General features: G+C 32.3%; 1 protein-coding gene across 2 annotated transcripts; it reads left to right on the top strand.

Annotated features, from left to right (window-relative positions):
• Positions 1 to 1,061: 1,061 nt before the first annotated feature.
• On the top strand, positions 1,062 to 18,736 carry LOC104890288 (serine carboxypeptidase-like 17). 2 transcript variants are annotated; one of them, XM_048647699.2, is made up of 14 exons: positions 1,065 to 1,946; positions 2,225 to 2,370; positions 3,057 to 3,133; positions 3,250 to 3,372; positions 3,455 to 3,557; positions 4,695 to 4,732; positions 6,024 to 6,125; positions 6,225 to 6,311; positions 6,414 to 6,569; positions 13,265 to 13,336; positions 13,410 to 13,528; positions 13,713 to 13,826; positions 17,790 to 17,835; positions 17,913 to 18,734. In XM_048647699.2, exons 1-14 carry the CDS (start codon positions 1,795 to 1,797, stop codon positions 17,994 to 17,996), a joined length of 1,419 nt encoding a protein of 472 aa, XP_048503656.1. In that variant the 5' UTR covers positions 1,065 to 1,794; the 3' UTR covers positions 17,997 to 18,734. The 2 variants fall into 2 exon arrangements, with proteins under 2 accessions (XP_048503660.1, XP_048503656.1); XM_048647703.2 differs by lacking the exon at positions 13,713 to 13,826 and having other exon boundaries at positions 1,062 to 1,946; positions 17,913 to 18,736.
• The last annotated feature ends 915 nt before the right edge of the window (positions 18,737 to 19,651 follow it).

The raw sequence follows: 19,651 nt of genomic DNA, 5'->3' as shown, positions 1-19,651 counted from the left end.
AAGTAACCGCCTACTTTAAGCTTTTAATTTTTTAGAAATTTCAATTAATTAATGAGTTTGTCTTGTAAGAGATCCCCCTACTTTTAAATTAAAATTAGACAATGATAAACCCAATATTAATAAAAAGAGAATTAGCCCAATAGTGACTAGATTAATTTCTTTCGGTGACTAGTTTAATCAATTTAGTGATTAGGTCTACTTTTATATTAAAATTAGACCGTCTTTTAATAATTTTTGTTCATAATTTGGTTTAAAGCTTTCAATTTTTAGTTTCATATTTTGGATTTTATGTCTCAATTTTTTGAATGAATCTTAGAATTTAGATTTGAGGTCTCAAAGTTTTGCCTTTCAAGTGGCATCATTCTTAATCTATATCATGAATCAATATCATTATATCTCATCATTAGGTTTAAACTATCACTTCTTCAATTTGTCTTGAATCACCTCGGTTTTAGTGAGACACATAGTGAAAAAAAAAATGCAAGGATTGCGGTTAAAACAACCCTGTATTTTTGGCCCGCAGTCCTTGTCGTAGCAACCCTTCGTCAAATATGAAGGGTTGCGGTTTTAACCGCAACCCTTCACTATCAAAGGGTTGCGGTTTAGGCCCAAAACCACATCCCTTCTTTGTACAAAGGGTTGTGGTTTTGGCCAAAACTGCAGCCCTTTTGTGACCCAGAAAAAACATAAAAAAATATTTTTATATGCATTGTTTTACTCCTAAATATATCAAAAAACCGAAACATAACAAATTCTACAAACTAAATTATTTACAAAGCCTTCTTTGTACAATGGAGACGAGAGTGGTGCGCGCGAGAAGAGGGGGGTGTGGTGGTGTGAGCGACGGTAAAGGAGACGCGAGTGGTGCGCGCGAGAAGAGGGGGTGTGGTGGTGTGAGCGAATGTAGAGGAGACGCAATGGCAAGACGAAGGAGGATTTGTTGATGGTGATGGTTTGAAGATTTGTGACAGATAGACGAGGGAGGGTTAGGTTTTAGGAGTGAGATTTGTGAGAGAGGAGATATAATGAGGGAGATTAAAGGAGTAAGTATATATAATATTTAAAAAGCCCGCTAAAAGAATGTTTTCGCAGATGGGTTAAGGGCTGCGATTTTCCCAAAATCCGCAGCCCTTTGTAAAACGAAGGCTGCGAATTTTGGGCTAATCGCAGTCTTTCACTATTAAGAGCTGCGATTTTTTCCACTAGTGACGTAACATACACAATATACCTTTTATAGTCTATACTAAAAAGAAGATATTATTATTCTCAATCACCTCTAATTTATAAAGTAGAGTTAACTCTTGATCGGATTGCCTTTCAATCACCTTTAATATATAAAGTAATAGAGTATAACTCTTGACCGGATTGCCTTGTCAACCTTCATTATGATGTTCTTTAGGTATCATTACACCATTAAAAAGGTTAAACATCCATCAATAGTACACAAATATAATTATCACACGGGACTAGAATTCCACATGATGTGAGTTTTTGTCATTGATCCGATCCTTAGGGAAACACGGATAGGGCTACGTAAACTTTCATCATTGTGGGAGCAACGCACACACCAAAAGTCTCACGTAAAGTTTCCTCGTTAAGAACGTAATGTCTCATTATTGAAACAAGCACCCAGAAAGTAACTTAGACTACCATCTCAAATTTAGATCTACACATCCTAACAAACCTGATTTTCTATCGTCATAAAATTATTATCCAATGTGGCCTGCGCTATATACTAATAGTAGAACTAGCTCGCAACAACAGAAACTCTAAAGAGAACTTTAAAAAAAAAATATGAGAACCATAAAGGTTGGTTTCTGTTTCCTGCAGGTTGTGTTTCTTCTTACAATATGGCTGTCGAATGTTCATGTTGTTGTGCCTCGTTCTCATAAGGTCAAATATCTTCCTGGCTTCGATGGCCCTCTCCCTTTCTCACTCGAAACCGGGTCAGTCGTCTTCATTTTAATAATGTCTTCGTCTGAAATAAAAAGTCTTTATGTTTTATCCATATAAGCCACGAAGGCAGTACAAAGAAAGAGAAGGGGAATTCAAACCTGTAACTTATTGTTCACAGCACCTCAATCTTAACCACTAAACCAAGACATAAGTCTTTATATCAGTATATATAAAATTTGAACTAGTAACGTGACAACTAAATTTGGACGGAAGGAACATGAAGTAAATAAGAGCGGACCCTAATTATTGGTTACGATTATTGTAACAGGTACATTGGTGTGGATCAAGGAGAAGAAGCACAATTGTTCTATTATTTCTTTGAGTCGGAAAATAATCCAAAAGAAGACCCGCTTCTCGTTTGGCTAACGGGTGGCCCTCTTTGCTCCGCTATGTCTGCCATCCTTTATGAAATTGGTACTACTAAAATTACTAACTTTTAGTAGTTGTTTCTAATTTCTTAAAAGTTGTTCCCAACCTCTTATAATTCATAATTGCATGTCAAATCACAAACTTCATATACCAAAATCAAATCATAAAAGAAAAAGTTCTTAATCACAAACTTCATATACCAAAACCAAATCATAATAATAGTTGTAGCACTGGTCTTGTATCCCACGAAATGGTCTTTAGCTATTCTCTGTGTACTTATTGCGAAAAGAAAATTATTGACTAGCCAGTATAACTATTTTTAATATAAAGCTTTTATAATACTATTTCTCTTTTCTTCAATACACGTGTTATTTTTACACATTTTAAATTTTGTTTATTTAAGCACAGTACGTGATAAAAGTTGCTTGTGAGCATATAGTTCCACATGTCTCACTCTCACAAAGCATCTAAGATTTTGCATCATATCCTTAAGAGGAGCTAGACAACTTTCTCTATCTGCTTCCGAATTCTGGCCCTCCTTTCTGAACAATCTTTTTTTTAAGCTTTTAGAAATTCAGACGTTTATAGGGTTTTAAAACTACTTAATAGTATATTTTGATAATAATCTTATATAGCCCTCTAAAATGCCGTAGCATTGTTAACAAAAAAAATGTAGTATTATAGAAGTATAATATGCTAACAATTTGCATATTGGGCATACAAATGTATAGGACCCATACAATTTGAAGAGAAAAATGATAATCAAGCTTTACCAAAGCTGGTCTTGAGGTCACATTCATGGACTAAGGTAGAAGCAAAATCTTACTTAAGTTTAACATATAGAAAAAAATCATCTCTCTTTCTATACTTCTTCATTTATGTACATATAAGATATAAAAATGTTGCTTCTATTGTGATCACAAGCTTGCTAGCATAATCTTTGTGGATTTTCCTACGGGTGCTGGCTTCTCTTATGCTAAAACACCTCGTACAAATTACTCCGGGGATTATAGGGCTTCTCATAATATTAATGAATTTCTACGAAAGGTAAAAGTCTTTGTTTTTATGTCATTTAATCATTTGTTTTTTTTAAAGTTGAAAGTATTAAAATAATCATGTGATTATGCAGTGGCTAACAAATCATCCACAATTCCTTTCAAATCATCTTTATCTTGGTGGGGACTCATACACAGGATTTACTCTTCCCCTTTACTTTGTAGATATGGTTTCCGGTAAGTCGAAAGTTTAGATCATAAGCAGTTGATGATAAACATCTAGCAGGTAAATATGTTAGATATAAATTTTCGTGTAATAAAATTATTTGTGTATATTAAAAATATTATTTGTGTATATAAATATATTGCTTATATTGTTTTGCTTTTATTTGTTATATGAAACATAAACAATTTCTATATATTACACAAACAGTATTTGTTACACGAAAACTTGTGTTAGATATATCTAACTGTTAGAGATTTATCAAATCTCTACTAAAAGTGGCCATTTGGGCTATGACCTCGTAAATATTCCTTATTATTCGAGCTTATCAATGAAATGCTTACTTTTTTTAAAATAAAATAACAAAAAAATATATGTTTAGATCATGATCTGGAAAATTTTACCTCTTATCTTAAACCTTACTCCATCCCTCTTTAAATAATTAGCCCTATCCATTTGAAAATGTTGGAAAATGGTCTAATTTTTGAGATAATTTGAGAAAGTCCCAATTTTTCACTTACTAAATTTGGAAAGTGGTCTACTTTTTGGAAAAGTTAAATAAATCACATGTCCATTATTGTAATTTGTAAAAGACTTATATGACCTGGCCGGACTGGCCCACGCTAAATCTTGCATATGCTTAATGCTAGTATATTTGATTTATAAAAAAGGGGTCATTATGTTAAAGATAATAAATATAAAAGAGGAGAAGCTATAAATTTTAAAGGGGTAAATATGAGAAAAAAAATTACTATAGTATAAAGTATAATTTTTCATTTTGAAAAAATGATAATGTAAGAAATAAAGAGTGATTGTATGGAAAAAAACAGTCACTATATTAAATAATGGTATATAAGTGTAATTTTATGTTGTAAAAGGTGACTATATACTTATAAAAGAGGGTCACTATGTCATATGGGTGGCTTTGGTCCATACAAAACTAGTTGCTTAGATGCATAACAATTTCTTTTAAACAGTCTAACTATTGATTTATGTTGAAAGATCGTATTTATAATACTTTTTCTTACCGTTGGGAGATTATATACCTAGATTTTTATGGGTTGAGCAAATAATTTTGCAAAAAAATACTATAGGTTAATTAAAAGTAAGTTATATACTAATAATGTAACTCTATTTTTATTCTTATGTAGGTAATGAGAGAGGGTTGCAACCATTTCTTAATCTAAAGGCTAGTACTCCCTCTGTTTTTTTTATCTTTCTCACTTTCCATTTACACATCTTCCAATGCACATCTTTTAACTTAAATATCTTTCATCATATATTAGTAAAAATTATAACGATTGAATATTAATAATGCACTAATGGAGACGAATCAAACAAGATCCCACATGACTATATTTTTTCTTATAAATTGAGAAAAATTGAGAAGATTCTCTCCAAGTATGAATAGTGTCAAGATTCTAAGTGAGAACGATAAAAAAAAAAAACAGAGGGAGTACTTATTAGCCCCTATCTTGTGTTCTAGTTATATTATAATTTTCATAATTGATGTAATCTCTATTTGGAGAATAAATAATAAGTATTTATCAAGAGTCAAGACTACAAATTTAATAGAAGAAACCAAAAAAACATAAAAGGAATTCTAGGAATCATAATGCGGTGATATGACCACTCCCTTGAAAACGAAATTTGATGCATCTAGGGTGCTAAAACTTATTCACCGATTTGTTCCTCTTTTTTCTATACAATGTGTTCACCAATACTTTTTAACTTAGCTTCCTAACAAGGGAAAAAAGGCACTTAAAAATTCTCATACTTACTAGTTACTAGTGCCATTCATATATGCAGATCTCAACTCCTTGTTTTACTATTTGGATCATATATTTGCATTTTTACAACCAACCTCCAAGTGACCAAGTTGATCAATTATGTGATATTATAACCTTTTTGGACAACACATCCTCACATATATAAAAAAAACTTTAGCATTAAAGTGCAAATAAAAGATTCATAATAATTAACAAAAGTTATTTGGAAATATTGTTGTACAAAAGTTACAAAAAGAAAAACTAACCTTTATCGTGCTACTTAGCTAAGGGATTAATGCATATATAATAGGAAACACCTAATATTAGAAAAAATGATGTGCTATATTGCAAATTATGAAATGAGTAATAATTGTATAGAATTTTATTTACGACGAGACCAGCGAAGCTTTTATTGGAAATCAAACAAGAATTTCAAAAGAAAAAAAAACTAATCTAGAAATGATTTTAAATTAAATAGATACTATTATCTTCAATTGAAATATACAGTTTACTATTAGCTACTTTTTTGTTTGAGAGGTCAATTGACTATGTATATTTCAAACAAATTAAAACTAATAATTTACAACCTAACTTTCATCTCAAGCAAACCATTTAGGATGGACTACTTCAAGAAAATTGTTAGCTGCTTAGCCATATTCACAACTAGTGTAATATTCTTTCGAGTAATATTTGATTAATTTGTAAATGCAGGGATATATATTAGGAAATCCTGCCACTGATAGACTTATTGATGGAAATTATCAAGTTGCGTTTGCGCATGGAATGGGTCTAATTTCTGATGAATTTTATGAGGTAATTTTCCGTAGAAATTTTATTTCATTATAAATTGAATTCAATTTATATTTCTAGTGCCTTTTCTTTATATAATTTTTTTTCCTTTTTCTTTTATAGTCACTAGAGGTTACTTGTGGAGGTAAATATCAAATGGTAGATGCAAGCAACATAAAGTGTAGGGCAATGATTAAAACTTTTGAATGGGTGGGTAACAATGCATTCATTATTTTGATTTCTATTGTAATATTTGAAGAGCTAAATTATATTCCGAAAAGTTAAATCTATACTTTGTTAATGCATTTATAGGGCCTTCTTGGAATTCAAATCACAATGACATTAGAAGATTATTGTGATATTGATTACTTAAGAGATCATGAAGTCTATGGAATGAAAAGAAGGATCATTGCTGACAATTTCAACAACCTACATCACCTCAAACAACTTCGTGCCCGTAATTGTCGTGTAAGATTTGAATGCCCTCTTCTCACCACTTATCATGCATGTATAAAGTAAAAACACAAGTAGTAAGGAGAGTAGCCTCTTAGCCTTCTAAAGTACTTCAAACTAGTCCCCTTTATTTCTCAAGCTAAAATTGCTAAGACACTCAATTCTCATTGATTTTGTTTTTCATGTTTAGGCCTAACTTAACTTTAATTTTGGATTCATATTGCCAATTCTGATGACATTTATGTCCAAAGTTAACATGTCTCGTAAAAGAGATTCAATCTTATATCTTAGACATTATATTCTTCAAATCTTTAATTTCTCACGTCATTGAAAGGAAATATCGTAAATATTTTTATATTAAAGATATAAAATTTTAATAATTTAGAATCATATATATATATATATATATATGGGCAAGATCACATGAGAATGCTCCTTACATGAGAAATGAGAATAAATCTCAACCACACAATTGGATTAGAATTACAACACTTCTTCATAGAGTTATAGCCCCCTAAAAATATTTTGAGCCAAAAAAAAAAATTTGAATTTTTTTTCTATTTTTTTTTTTTTTGGAGTTACATCACTTTTTCATTAGAGTTACGTCACTTATTCATAAGAGTTATATCGTGTAAAATTCATTCTCATTTCTCATGTAAGTATGCATTCTCATATGAACTCACTATATATATATATATATATATATATATATATATATATATATATATTCTATTAATAATTTATTCTAAGTTATCTAATAGGAAATATTGATATAAGTATCATATTTTGAGTTATTATAAGTTTTTTTATAGAAATATTTTTCAAGTCTCAACCTACTAGAGTACTCCCTCTGTTTTTTTTTATCATTCCTACTTTGACTTTGCACGTTTGCCAATGCACGTTTTAAAACTTAAATATCTTTCATTATATATTAGTAAAAATTATAACGATTGAATATTAATAAAGTACTAATTGAGACGAATCAAACAAGACCCCACATGACTATGTTTTTTCTTATAAATTGAGAACATTTGAGAAGATTCTCTCTATGCATGAATAGTGTCAAGATTCTAAGTGAGAAAGATAAAAAAAAATAGAGGGAGTATATAATATTGTATACTTTGACTAAAATAAACATAAAAAAATTGTAAAATATTTATTAGATTTTTACAAATATATTTAATGAAGAAGAACATAGGGTTACTAGGAAAATCGAAATATTATCAGATGTTTTTGAAAAGCATATTTTTCTAGCAGGAAAGTTTTAATGTCATACATATTGATTATTACTGTAGTAAAATGTAAATGATGAATTTTATTTCTCTTTCTTTTTAGAGTATCACATTTATATCTTTTTTAATAAATTTATTAGAGTACGTATGTAAATATTCGTATCTTTAGTATGTGAATATTAGAATATTATGATAGATTAGGCAAGTTAGTCTTGTATATATACTCTCCAAAGTTAATGAATAAGTCAAGGAATCAACTATCTTACATGGCATCAGTTGACTAGGGTTTGTTCCTTCCCTCTTCTCCCTAGCCTTGCACTATTCTTGCTCACCCGCCCAGTTTTTATTTTCTTGCTTCGTGTTATCCACCATGACTGACACCAAAGTTGTTATTCACCCTGCTCTTACAGTTAACAACATCAAAAGTTTTATTCCTATCACCCTTGAAACTGACAAATTGGATTATATGCGTCTTGGGCGGAACTATCTAAGATCTATGCCAAGGTCTATCAAGTCCTTGATCATATCATCCCCTCTAAGGAGGGTGTCACTGCGGCGCCAAAATCGAGGCGGATACTGAACTTTGGGAACGACTCAACGCGGTCGTACTTCGATGGATGTATGGGACCATTTCTTTGAACCTTCTTCACACCATTCTTCAACGTTGTTCAACGGCCTACAAAGCATGGACACGTTTGGAAAAATATTTTCCTTGATAACAAGGGATCTCGAGTCGTGATACTGGAGCAACGATTCTCGGCTATCAAACTCCGCGATTTCCCTAACATGATTGCCTATTGTCAAAGGCTTAAAACTCTCTCGGATCAACTCTCCAGTGGGGATCCTCTTGTTGAGCATAGTAATCCCATCCCTCCTTTTGAACAAGCTCGATTTACCCTTTTACTTGCTTAACAAAATATCGCGAATCTGGCGATCATGGATGATGATTCGGCCCTTGTCACAGTCACTAGTTCTACCGGTGGTGGGACTTCGTCCTACTCGTCTCATAATGCTAACCACTGTAACCAGGGTCAAAACAAACACCGGGGTGGCGGTAACGGTGGTTACCATGGCGAAGGTAAAGATATGGGTGGGAATGGTGGACGTGGTAAGGGGCATGGGAATGGTGGTAATGATGGAAGAGGTAACTAAGAGCAACAGGGGTATGTGCAAACCCCTTCCTCATACACGCATAATGAGGGATGGAATGGTTGGGCCTGACATCAGCCTGGGGCCAGCCCACCATGTCCTTATCCCACTGCTACTGCTTGGCGTCATATGCTGCCCCAGCAGCGTGCTCCTACTGGTTTAGGCCCAAGAGCCCCTCAGGCCCATGCGGTATCCTTGGGTCAGTATCCTATGAGTTCTACAATGGTCCCATAATATCTTGGGTGATCTTTATCCTCTTACCATCAACTCCCCATCTCGGGCCATTTCATCTTTGCCAACTACTTGTGCGACTTTAGCGCCTTCTCTATGGCATGATAAATTTAGACATCTGATCATGTGTTATGTTCTCTTAATAAAAATCATTTCATTGAGTGTAATAAAATGTCGGATTCACTGTTTTGTCATTCTTGTCCCTTGGGGAAGCACATTAAATTGCCATTTTCTGATTCATCGTCTTATACCTCTTTGCCATTTGATCTCATTCATAGTGATGTTTGGACTTCCCCGATGCTTAGTTCTTACGGGCATCATTACTATGTGTTCTTTCTTGATGATTACACTAATTTCCTGTGGATATTTCCTATCTCACATAAATCTAAAGTGCGGGATTTATTTATTTCTTTCCATACTTTTGTTAAAACTCAATTTGAGAGGGATATTAAGTGTTTTCAATGCGATAATGGGCGGGAATATGACAATGGTCCTTTTCGTTCTTATTTTGACCAACATGGCATTGTGTTTTGTTTTTCTTGTCCTCATACATCTCCCTAAAATGGCAAAAACATAAAATTCGCACTATTAATAATGTCATTCGTATCGTGCTCCTTCATGCATCCATGCCACCCTCCTTTTGGCATCATGATCTTCAAATGGCCACCTATATTCTCAATCTTCTCCCTTCGAAAGTCATTGGGCATAAATCTCTGACTCAAATGCTCTATCAAAAGGATCCTCTCTACTCACATTTGAAAGTTTTTGGTTGTCTATGTTACCCTCTTTTTCCTTGAACTACAATCCATAAACTTCAAGCTCGTTCTACGTACACCTTGTGTGTTTTTGGGGGTATCCTTCCAATCATAGGGGGTATAAGTATTATGACATTTTGAGTCGCAAAATTATTATTTCCCGGCATGTGGTTTGAAGAGTCAATGTTTCCCTTTGTCAATACACACACCTACTTCTGATACCTATGAATTCTTGGGTCCTAGTCTGTCCACTCCGTTTTTTACAAAATCGGCCAAGCTCCCCCTCCTCTTGCTGGCCAGATTAGTCCACCCATGTCTACTAGGCCTTCTCCAAATCATATCCATGCATCCCCTTGCAGTTGGATAACTCACCAGGCCCAGCTTCCCCCACTTTGGTCCGCGTGTCCCCCAGCCACGGCCCAAATTCTTTCCCTCATTTTACTCCTCCATTTTTCCCCGGCCTCACTCTAGCATGGCCCTAGCATCCCCCGTGTTCTCACCAGACCCAGATTCCCACGGGTCTTCACCTGGCCCAGCCTCCCCCGTGTTCACACCTGGCCCAGCTTGTTCCGTTTCTTCTTCTGCCCCACCATTGCCCTCACTAGGCCTAACTTCTACTATGGGCCGGTGCAACGACCCTCTCCATTCCTCATCTCGCATGACCACCCGTCTTCAAAATGGCATCATTAAGCCCAACCAGCTTTTTAATATTTCCACTTCAGTTACGAAATCTCCTTTACCTCGTAACCCCACCACAGCTTTGTCTGATCCGAATCAGATTGCAAACATGCTAGATGAATTTGATCCTCTTATTAAAAGTAAGACGTGGGAGTTAATACCTCATCAACTTGCTAATGTCAATATTATTCATTGTATGTGGATTTTTTTCTCATAAAGAGGATTTTAATGGTGCCCGTCAGAGACACAAAGCTCGTCTTGTTAGTGATGACAGGTCTCAACAGGTGGGAGTTGATTGTGGTGAGACATTTACTCCGGTTGTTAAACCTGCCTCTATTCGCACTGTTCTCAATCTGGCCTTCTCTAAATCTTGGGGTATTCATCAGTTGGATGTAAAGAATGCCTTCTTACATGGGCATCTCTTTGAAACTATGTATATGCATCAACCACTTGGGTTCCATGATTCTGCTCATCCAGATTATGTGTGTTTGTTGAAGAAGTCTCTCTATGGCCTTAAACTGCTCGAGCTTGGTACCAGCAGTTTGCTGACTATGTTGCCACCATAGGTTTCATTCACAGCAAATTTGATCATTCCTTATTCATTTACAAACATGGTAAGGACATGACTTATATTCTTCTCTATGTTGATGACATTATTCTTATTGCTTCTTCAGACACTCTTTGTCAATCTATTATTACCCAACTTGGGTCTAAGTTTGCCATGAAGGATCTTGATCCTTTGAGTTATTTCTTGGGTGTTGTTGTTACTCGTCATGCAGGAGATATCTTTCTCTCTCAGCGAAAATATGTACAGGAAATTATTGAATGTGCAGGCATGACCTCTTGTAAACCTTCTGCTACACCTGTTGACTCTAAGTTAAAGCTAGGGGCCACTTCTGGCTTTACGATTGAGGACCCACACTCTACCATAGCCTTGCAGGTGCTCTTCAATATTTGACTTTCACTAGACCTGATATTTCGTATGCAATACAACGGATGTGCTTATATATGCATGACCCTCGAGAGCAGCATATGCAAGCTCTCAAACGCATTGTGCGATATGTTCAGGGTACACTTTATTTGGGTCTTCATTTGTATCTCTCCTCTGTGATTGGTCTTATTTCATATACTAATGTTGATTGGGGAGGGGGCCCTGACACCCGACGTTCTACGTCTGGTTATGGTATTTTCTTGGGTGGCAATCTGATATCTTGGTCTTCTAAACGCCAGGTTACTTTGTCTCGTTCTAGTGCGGAATCTGAATGGTATGGAAAATGTTGCGCTGAGTCTTGTTGGATTCATAACCTTCTTTTGGAACTTCATTGTCCCCTTAAGAAGGCTACGTACATTAGTGTATTTTGACAATGTTAGTGTTGTTTACCTTTCTGGCAATCCTGTTCAGCATCAGCGCACAAAGCATATTGAGATGGATATCTTGTTTGTACGCGAGAAGGTGGCACGCAGTGAAGTCCGGGTCCTTTATGTTCCCTCTTGTTATTAGATTGCTGATATTTTCACCAAGGGGCTTTGCGCTGATACTTTTTACTGATTTTCTAGACAATCTTAGGGTCTGTTCTCTTCGGCATAAAACAGCTGAACTGAACTGAACTTATTGGAGCTGAACTGAACTTATTGGAGCTGAACTGAACTGAACTTATCAGAGCAGAACTGAACTGAATTGAACTGAACTGAACTGAATTGAATTAAATTAAATTGAAATAAACTGAATGTAATAAATATATAAATAATAATTATAATGATAAATAATAATAATGAATAATAATAATAGTATTTTGGATATTTTTAAATGATAGTTATAAATAAATAATATTAATAATCATAAATTAATAATAATAATAATAATTAATGATAATTAAATTATTATTTTATATTATTTGTATTAATATATTAATAATTGATGATGATATATAATAACAATAATATCTAAGAAAAAAATTAATATTACTATTTTAGTAATTAGATTTAATAATATAAAAATATTTAGTAATAAAAATAATGATTGGGTTGGACCGCAAAAATTACATCATAAACCGTCTTGATGTGATTTGATTGGTTTATGGGCTAAAAAAGTGGGTTTATTTGTGCTTTGACCTAAAGCATGTTCCTCCTAATAATAATAGTAATAATAATGAGTAAAGCTATAATAAACAAAATAATATATAGAAAAAACAACAACAATAATAATAATAATAATACTTAATAGTAATGATATATATTTAAATAATAATAATAATCATAATAATAATCATAATAATAATAATAATAAGAGTAATTAGTAAAATAAATTATACCAACATAATAATAATATTTAACAAAATGGTTATAAAAGAATGGAGCCGAACTGAACTGAACTGAGCTGAAATGAAATGCTTGGAGCTAAACTGAACTGAATTGAACTGATTGGAGCTGAACTGAACTGAACTGAAAATAAGTTGGGAAGAACAGGCCCTTAACGTACGACCTCCTCCCGCTACGACTGTGGGGGTGTATTAGAGTATATATGTAAATATTCATATCTTTAGTATGTGGATATTAGAGTATTATGATAGATTAAGCAAGTTAGTGTTGTATATATACTCTCCAAAGTTAATGAATAAGTCAAGGAATCAATTATCTTACAAAATTTAATGTCTTCATTAATCAGAAAGAAGGATATATAATCGCTCAAGATTGGATGAACAAGAGGAGTGTTCAAGCTAATTTTCACATTCGTAAGGTATGTACCATTAAACAATTTTTTTTGTTCTTTGAAAATAATAAATGTAATTAGTTTAACTATTATGGTGTAGGGTACTATAGGGAAATGGAAAAGATGCAATTACGCACATAAATATTCATATGAAGTTTCAAGTAGTGTTCCATACCATCTGGAACTAAGTGCCAAAGGATTTCGATCTTTGATATATAGGTTAGTCTAATATATTCATGATCTCTTATTTTATTACTTACTCTGATTCTTTATATATATTTTTTTATTATTTTCTAAATCCAAATAAGTGAAAATAGGAAGAATATTTTGAAACAGAGGAAATATCGTATAATTTGATTTTTTAATATATATGTTAACTTTTTTTTCAAATGATTTTGAATAGTGGCGACCATGACATGATTGTACCATTCTTGGGAACTCAAGCATGGATAAGGTCATTAAATTACTCGATACTTGATGATTGGCGAAAATGGATGGTTGATGGTCAGGTAGCCGGGTTAGTAACGAATTTTCATCCTACTCTCTTATTTAGTTTGATGGTTTTGTGCTATTCCATCATTTTTACAAAAATATGTTTTAGTTAACAAAGATAGGTGCTTAACAAGACCAGATCTTCGCTTAGGTCAACGTACACATCCCACCTTGACATATGAGAGTCGTTGGGAGTGAGGAGATAAATAGATGGAAAGCCACATTCTTAATGCTTTTAGTGAGATTTGATACTACAACCTTAAGATTGTGAATACAATAATACATATCTTACCAAAGTTAAATTGCTTGCAATCTATAACTTATACTCTTTAAAACATTTGATCAAAAGCTTGGTTTGGTTTGTGGAATATATTAGTAGAAATTCGTTTAAAAGCAACTGCCTAACTCACATTAATCAAATAGATACGTTTTCTTTATAAATTAATACATCACAACGTATCTCACAGTTTATGGCACAAACTGAAGAGTTTATATGCACAAGTACAACTTATCAGTCGTTTATGGCAAAAAAAAAAAAAAGAGGATCAAGACAATCTCAACTAATGGTCATCCGCTTTTAGGCCTTGTTCTTTTGAACTTATTTATTTTTGCTGAACTGAATTGTGTTGAACTGAACTGAATTGAATTGGACTAAACTGAACTGTATTAACATAATATTATCAATAATTACTATTATAACAATCGATAATAATAATAAATAATTACTATTATAACAATCGATAATAATCAATAAATAATAGTGATAATAAATAATAGTAATAATAATAATTAATAATAAATGATAAATGATAAACAATAAACAATAAACAATAAACAATAAACAATAAATAAAAGAGCAAATGAACAAAAAATAGAGAATAAGGCACATAGAGATTACGATGCGAAATTTGTTTGTCAAGATTAGAACTCAAATTCCATTTCTTATTTTTTTTATTAGAAAAGATAATTGGTCCGAAAAACAACCCCTGCTTGCATGACACACCAACTCAAAGGTTGGATACGTTTTCTTTATAAATTAATACATCACAACGTATCTCACAGTTTATGGCACAAACTGAAGAGTTTATATGCACAAGTACAACTTATCAGTCGTTTATGGAAAAAAAAAAAAAAAAAAAGAGGATCAAGACAATCTCAACTAATGGTCATCCGCTTTTAGGCCTTGTTCTTTTGAACTTATTTATTTATTTTTTTGAAAGAAAAGGGATTTCATTAATATTTCGCCAAACGGCACCTACAAGTCATTTCTGAAAAACATAAAATTCTAATAGAAATACATATCACCCTAGAAATGTAAACATCGCAGATTTGACTTAATTTTGCCTTAATAAAAATCTTCATCTGAAGCAATGCAATCTGTGAGTTCGCTCTGGTTCGGCATACGATCTGCAGATGCGGAAATTTTGGGATGAACGTACTCCAATAGTCTTCCATAATTTTACAGAAGTTGTGAAACCCTAATTCTTCATGTTGAGTCTCGAACTTCAACAAATGAGAATAATTTCTCATACCTAAAAACAAAAGAACCATACTCACAACTCCCATAGGGGAGAAGGAGATTTTCAAAACAGAAACTAAAAACCCCGTAAAAGGGTTTGAGAAAATCTCATAAAGAGATACTAATTTATTGAACAAAACAAGAAATGAACTAAAAACTGAAAATAAAAGGGAAAAAGGGGCTTACCATGGATGAAAACATCCATGGCAGCCCCCTAATTGATGAAGAAGGGGTAAGGGAGGCTAGGGTTTTAGAGAGAGAAAAGGAGAGGGGAGGCTAGGTTTTGATGAAGTTATTTATTTTTGCTGAACTGAATTGTGTTGAACTGAACTGAATTGAATTGGACTAAACTGAACTGTATTAACATAATATTATAAATAATTACTATTATAACAATCGATAATAATAATAATAAATAATTACTATTATAACAATCGATAATAATCAATAAATAATAGTACTAATAATAAGTAATAATAAATGATAAATAATAAATACTCCCTCTGTTTTTTTTTATCTTTCTCACTTGGAATCTTGACACTATTCATGCATAGAGAGAACCTTCTCAAATGTTCTCAATTTATAAGAAAAAACATAGTCATGTGGGGTCTTGTTTGATTCGTCTCAATTAGTACTTTATTAATATTCAATCGTTATAATTTTTACTAATATATAATGAAAGATTTTTAAGTTTTCAAACGTGCATTGGAAGACGCGCACAGAAAAGTAGGAATGATAAAAAAAACAGAGGGAGTAATAAATAATAAATAATAAATAATAAATGATAAATGATAAATGATAAATGATAAATGATAAATGATAAATGATAAATGATAAATGATAAATAATAAATAATAAACAATAAACAATAAACAATAAATAATAAATAATAAATAATAAATAATAAATAATAAATAATAAATAATAAATAATAAATAATAAATAATAAATAATAAATAATAAATAATAAATAATAAATAATAAATAATAAATAATAAATAATAAATAATTAATAATAAATAATTAATAATAAATAATAAATAATAAATAATAAATAATAAATAATAAATAATAAATAATAAATAATAAATAATAAATAATAAATAATAAATAATAAATAATAAATAATAAATCATAAATAATAAATCATAAGTAATAAGTAATAAGTAAAAAGTAATAAGTAATAAGTAATAAGTAATAAGTAATAAGTAATAAGTAATAAGTAATAAGTAATAAGTAATAAGTAATAAGTCATAAGTCATAAGTAATAAGTAATAAGTAATACAGTAAGTAATAAGTCATAAGTAATACTCCCTCCGTTTCCTAAAGATCTTCCCACTTACGTTTCTACAGATACCAAGGAAAATCAAGTTGTGTGGGGCATGATGTGAGTAAAGTAGGAGAGAGAAAAGGGTTAAGATAAATAAACAAATATAAAGGGGTTAAAGTAGGAGAGAGAAAGGGAGTAAAATTGAATTAATAATGTAATGGTGGACCATATGATAGTGACATGAGAGGGTAAATAGGGAAATTTGTTTTGTCAAATAAGGAATAAAGCAAAAGAGGGAAGATCTTTTGGAAACACCCTTAAACGGAAAGAGGGAAGATCTTTAGGAAACGGATGGAGTAAGTCATAAGTAATAAGTAATACAGTAAGTAATTAGTCATAAGTAGTAAGTCATAAGCTCAGTGGAGTATTAAACTATTCTTGGGACTCCAACCATCAGCTTAAGCTTTTGGTTGAGTTGGTCCTATGACATGGTATCAAGAGCCAACGTGGCATAAAGGTCACGGGTTCAAATCTCATCCACCCCCTCATTTCTAAGTAGAATATCTAGCGTCAGGTATCAGCTTAAGCTTTTGGTTGGAGTCCTAAGAATAGTTTAATACTCCACTGAGCTACCACCTCTCTCTCAAAGTTCATTGCTTACTAATCATAGATAAATCATATATTTGTACATTGATCAAACAGAAGAAAAATCTACTAGATACTTAACATAACAATAAATTTTACAATAAGTGTTATTTTTAAACAATATTAGAGCACTATGTATATCAACTTTTAACTCTTTAATCATTGTAGGGCTTTTTAGGCCTTTTTACATAGAAATTTTTAGGTTTGGGGTACGTTCTGCGTAATTACATTTTTTATTTGTTAATATTTTACTTTAATATTATAATATTAAATATAACTTGATTGAGTGGTTAAGATTTTAATATACGAGCTTGAAGTTAGGGGATCAAAATTTATACAAAGCATTTTCTAATTTTTTTTTATTGTATGAGAATTACATGAATTAAGAAATTCTGATGGAGAGTACCACGTGGCAACATGCCTTATTTAGGAACGCCTTTTAATATATTACTAGATTTCATATTTTCTTTTGAAAAATTAAGTTTTCTAATAATTTATATATATGGATGAATTTTTATGTTCAGTTTTTAACTTCGTTTCTTGTTTTGTTGTAGCTTCACAAGGACATACACTAATAAGATGACATTTGCAACTGTTAAGGTTAGTACCTGCAGATAATTTTTATTGGCTTGCTATAGAGGATATTGGTCATTGAAATATTCATTTTTCATGTGCAGGGGGCAGGACACACGGCTCCAGAGTACAAGCCTAAGCAATGTGCTTCCATGTTTAAGAGATGGATACAAGGGGAGGCATTATAATATTCCTGTGCTTTACATGGGAAAATCATAAATAATAAGAAAATGTATTGAGTATAAATTCTTAATCATTCTCTTATTAAATCTCATTTGTGGAATAACTCATAATAAATCAGATGGTAGTGCTCTTAGAAGTAGTTGTCTTTGTAGTGATGCAACAAAACGAAGGATCATATGAGTAAAGTTTGGGGTCGAAAATGGTGTATTTGTATTTGAAGTGGAAAACGAATTGAATTTGTATTATAAGAACATGAGGACATGTTAAGTAACCTAAAGGAGGTATTCGAGAAAATTGATTTCAATACTTAACTCGTTTAGTCTAGAGTTGATCAAGTTACAACCGAATAGCGTTTGAGCATTTTTTTGCGCCCGGCTATTTTTTTTTTTTTGTTCGAAGACGATTTTTTAGCAACTTAAAATGATTTGCAAATAAGTAATATGTGTTCTATCTTTTTGTTCCATTGATGATTAGTTTTAGCAAATTGGCCATTAGACATGGTGTCACATGTTCAATGATTAACTAGCTGATTTTAGTATATGACATATCCTCTGCTTGTAGTTGCATTTACTAACTATAGGTGGCCTTATTAGGCCTATGTTGACACTGGGCCAACAAACAAATTTTTTTGCCTTTTGGGCTCCTAATCTACAACAATTTGAATTTTTGGTCTAACTTTACATTAATATTATGTCGATAAAAATACTTAAATTATAATTAATTTTGGCAAGTAGAAGACCTTACAAGCTGATAATCCATTACTTATTTAATTATAATTAAATAATTATTATTCCATCAACTCGTAGAAGAACTCCAATGGCAGATATCTCGAAAAAAACAAAAGTCAAATGAAATTATCGGTCCACTTCTCTTCTCACCCCCTAAATCTCTCTCCCCCAAGATGTACACTATAGGAAAGATTATTCGGTGTTTGGATAGGTGGTTTATGAGGCAAAACCCAAACAAAGTTTATGGCAAAACCCTAGGTTCTCCACTTTTATGCACCAATCTCAACCCCCATAAGTGGGTGTAGCAAAAAGAGTCGAGAGAGGTGGTCGATGAAATTGTCGAGGTGGTGATCAGCTTTTCCTGGGTGAAATTAGAAAGGAACGAAAGGGGAGTTGGGTGGTTTGGTGTCTTCGTGGGTCGAAATGAGGGAATTGAAGAAGTGAAATTGGAAAGGAAAGGGAATGGTACGCTTTTTCAAGATCTGGGGTGGGTTCCAAATGATGCGAGTAAGAAAAAGTCGAAGTTTTGTAAACGAATGTTATGGTTATCATTTGTTTACAATCGATGCGATTTACTAAACAAGCGCAACATTTGTGTACAAATTTCAAATTTTTATGTTATAAATGGTGGGATTTTTTTAAAATTGCAACATTCAAAATATGAGAAAATATTTTTTTAACTAATGTTTGCTCGAACAAACTCATTTTATTACCATTACCCTCATTATAATAAATTCTCACAAGTAATTATGAAAAAGACATTTTATGTAGGATGCAAGAAAGGCCTTGCGCTGCATGTTTGCATATGTCAAGTACATGCTTCTTGCACAGAGGCGGAGCCAGCTGGGGGGACATGGGACAGATGTCCCCCAATCTGGAAAAAGATATTCACAGAATTTTAAAAAAATTACAAAAGAAAACTGAGAAACTAA

Source organism: Beta vulgaris, chromosome 1 (assembly GCF_026745355.1).
Source record: "Beta vulgaris subsp. vulgaris cultivar EL10 chromosome 1, EL10.2, whole genome shotgun sequence".
NCBI lineage: Eukaryota > Viridiplantae > Streptophyta > Magnoliopsida > Caryophyllales > Amaranthaceae > Beta > Beta vulgaris.
This window is presented reverse-complemented; position numbering and strand designations above follow the sequence as displayed.

Bases quoted from the DNA above. Each gene is read 5' to 3' on its own strand.
- LOC104890288 (XM_048647699.2), top strand. From the start codon at position 1,795: ATGAGAACCATAAAGGTTGGTTTCTGTTTCCTGCAGGTTGTGTTTCTT. The intron at 6,126-6,224 runs GTAATTTTCCGT...TTTCTTTTATAG, and splicing joins TTTCTGATGAATTTTATGAG to TCACTAGAGGTTACTTGTGG. The intron at 13,827-17,789 runs GTTAGTAACGAA...GTTTTGTTGTAG, and splicing joins GTTGATGGTCAGGTAGCCGG to CTTCACAAGGACATACACTA.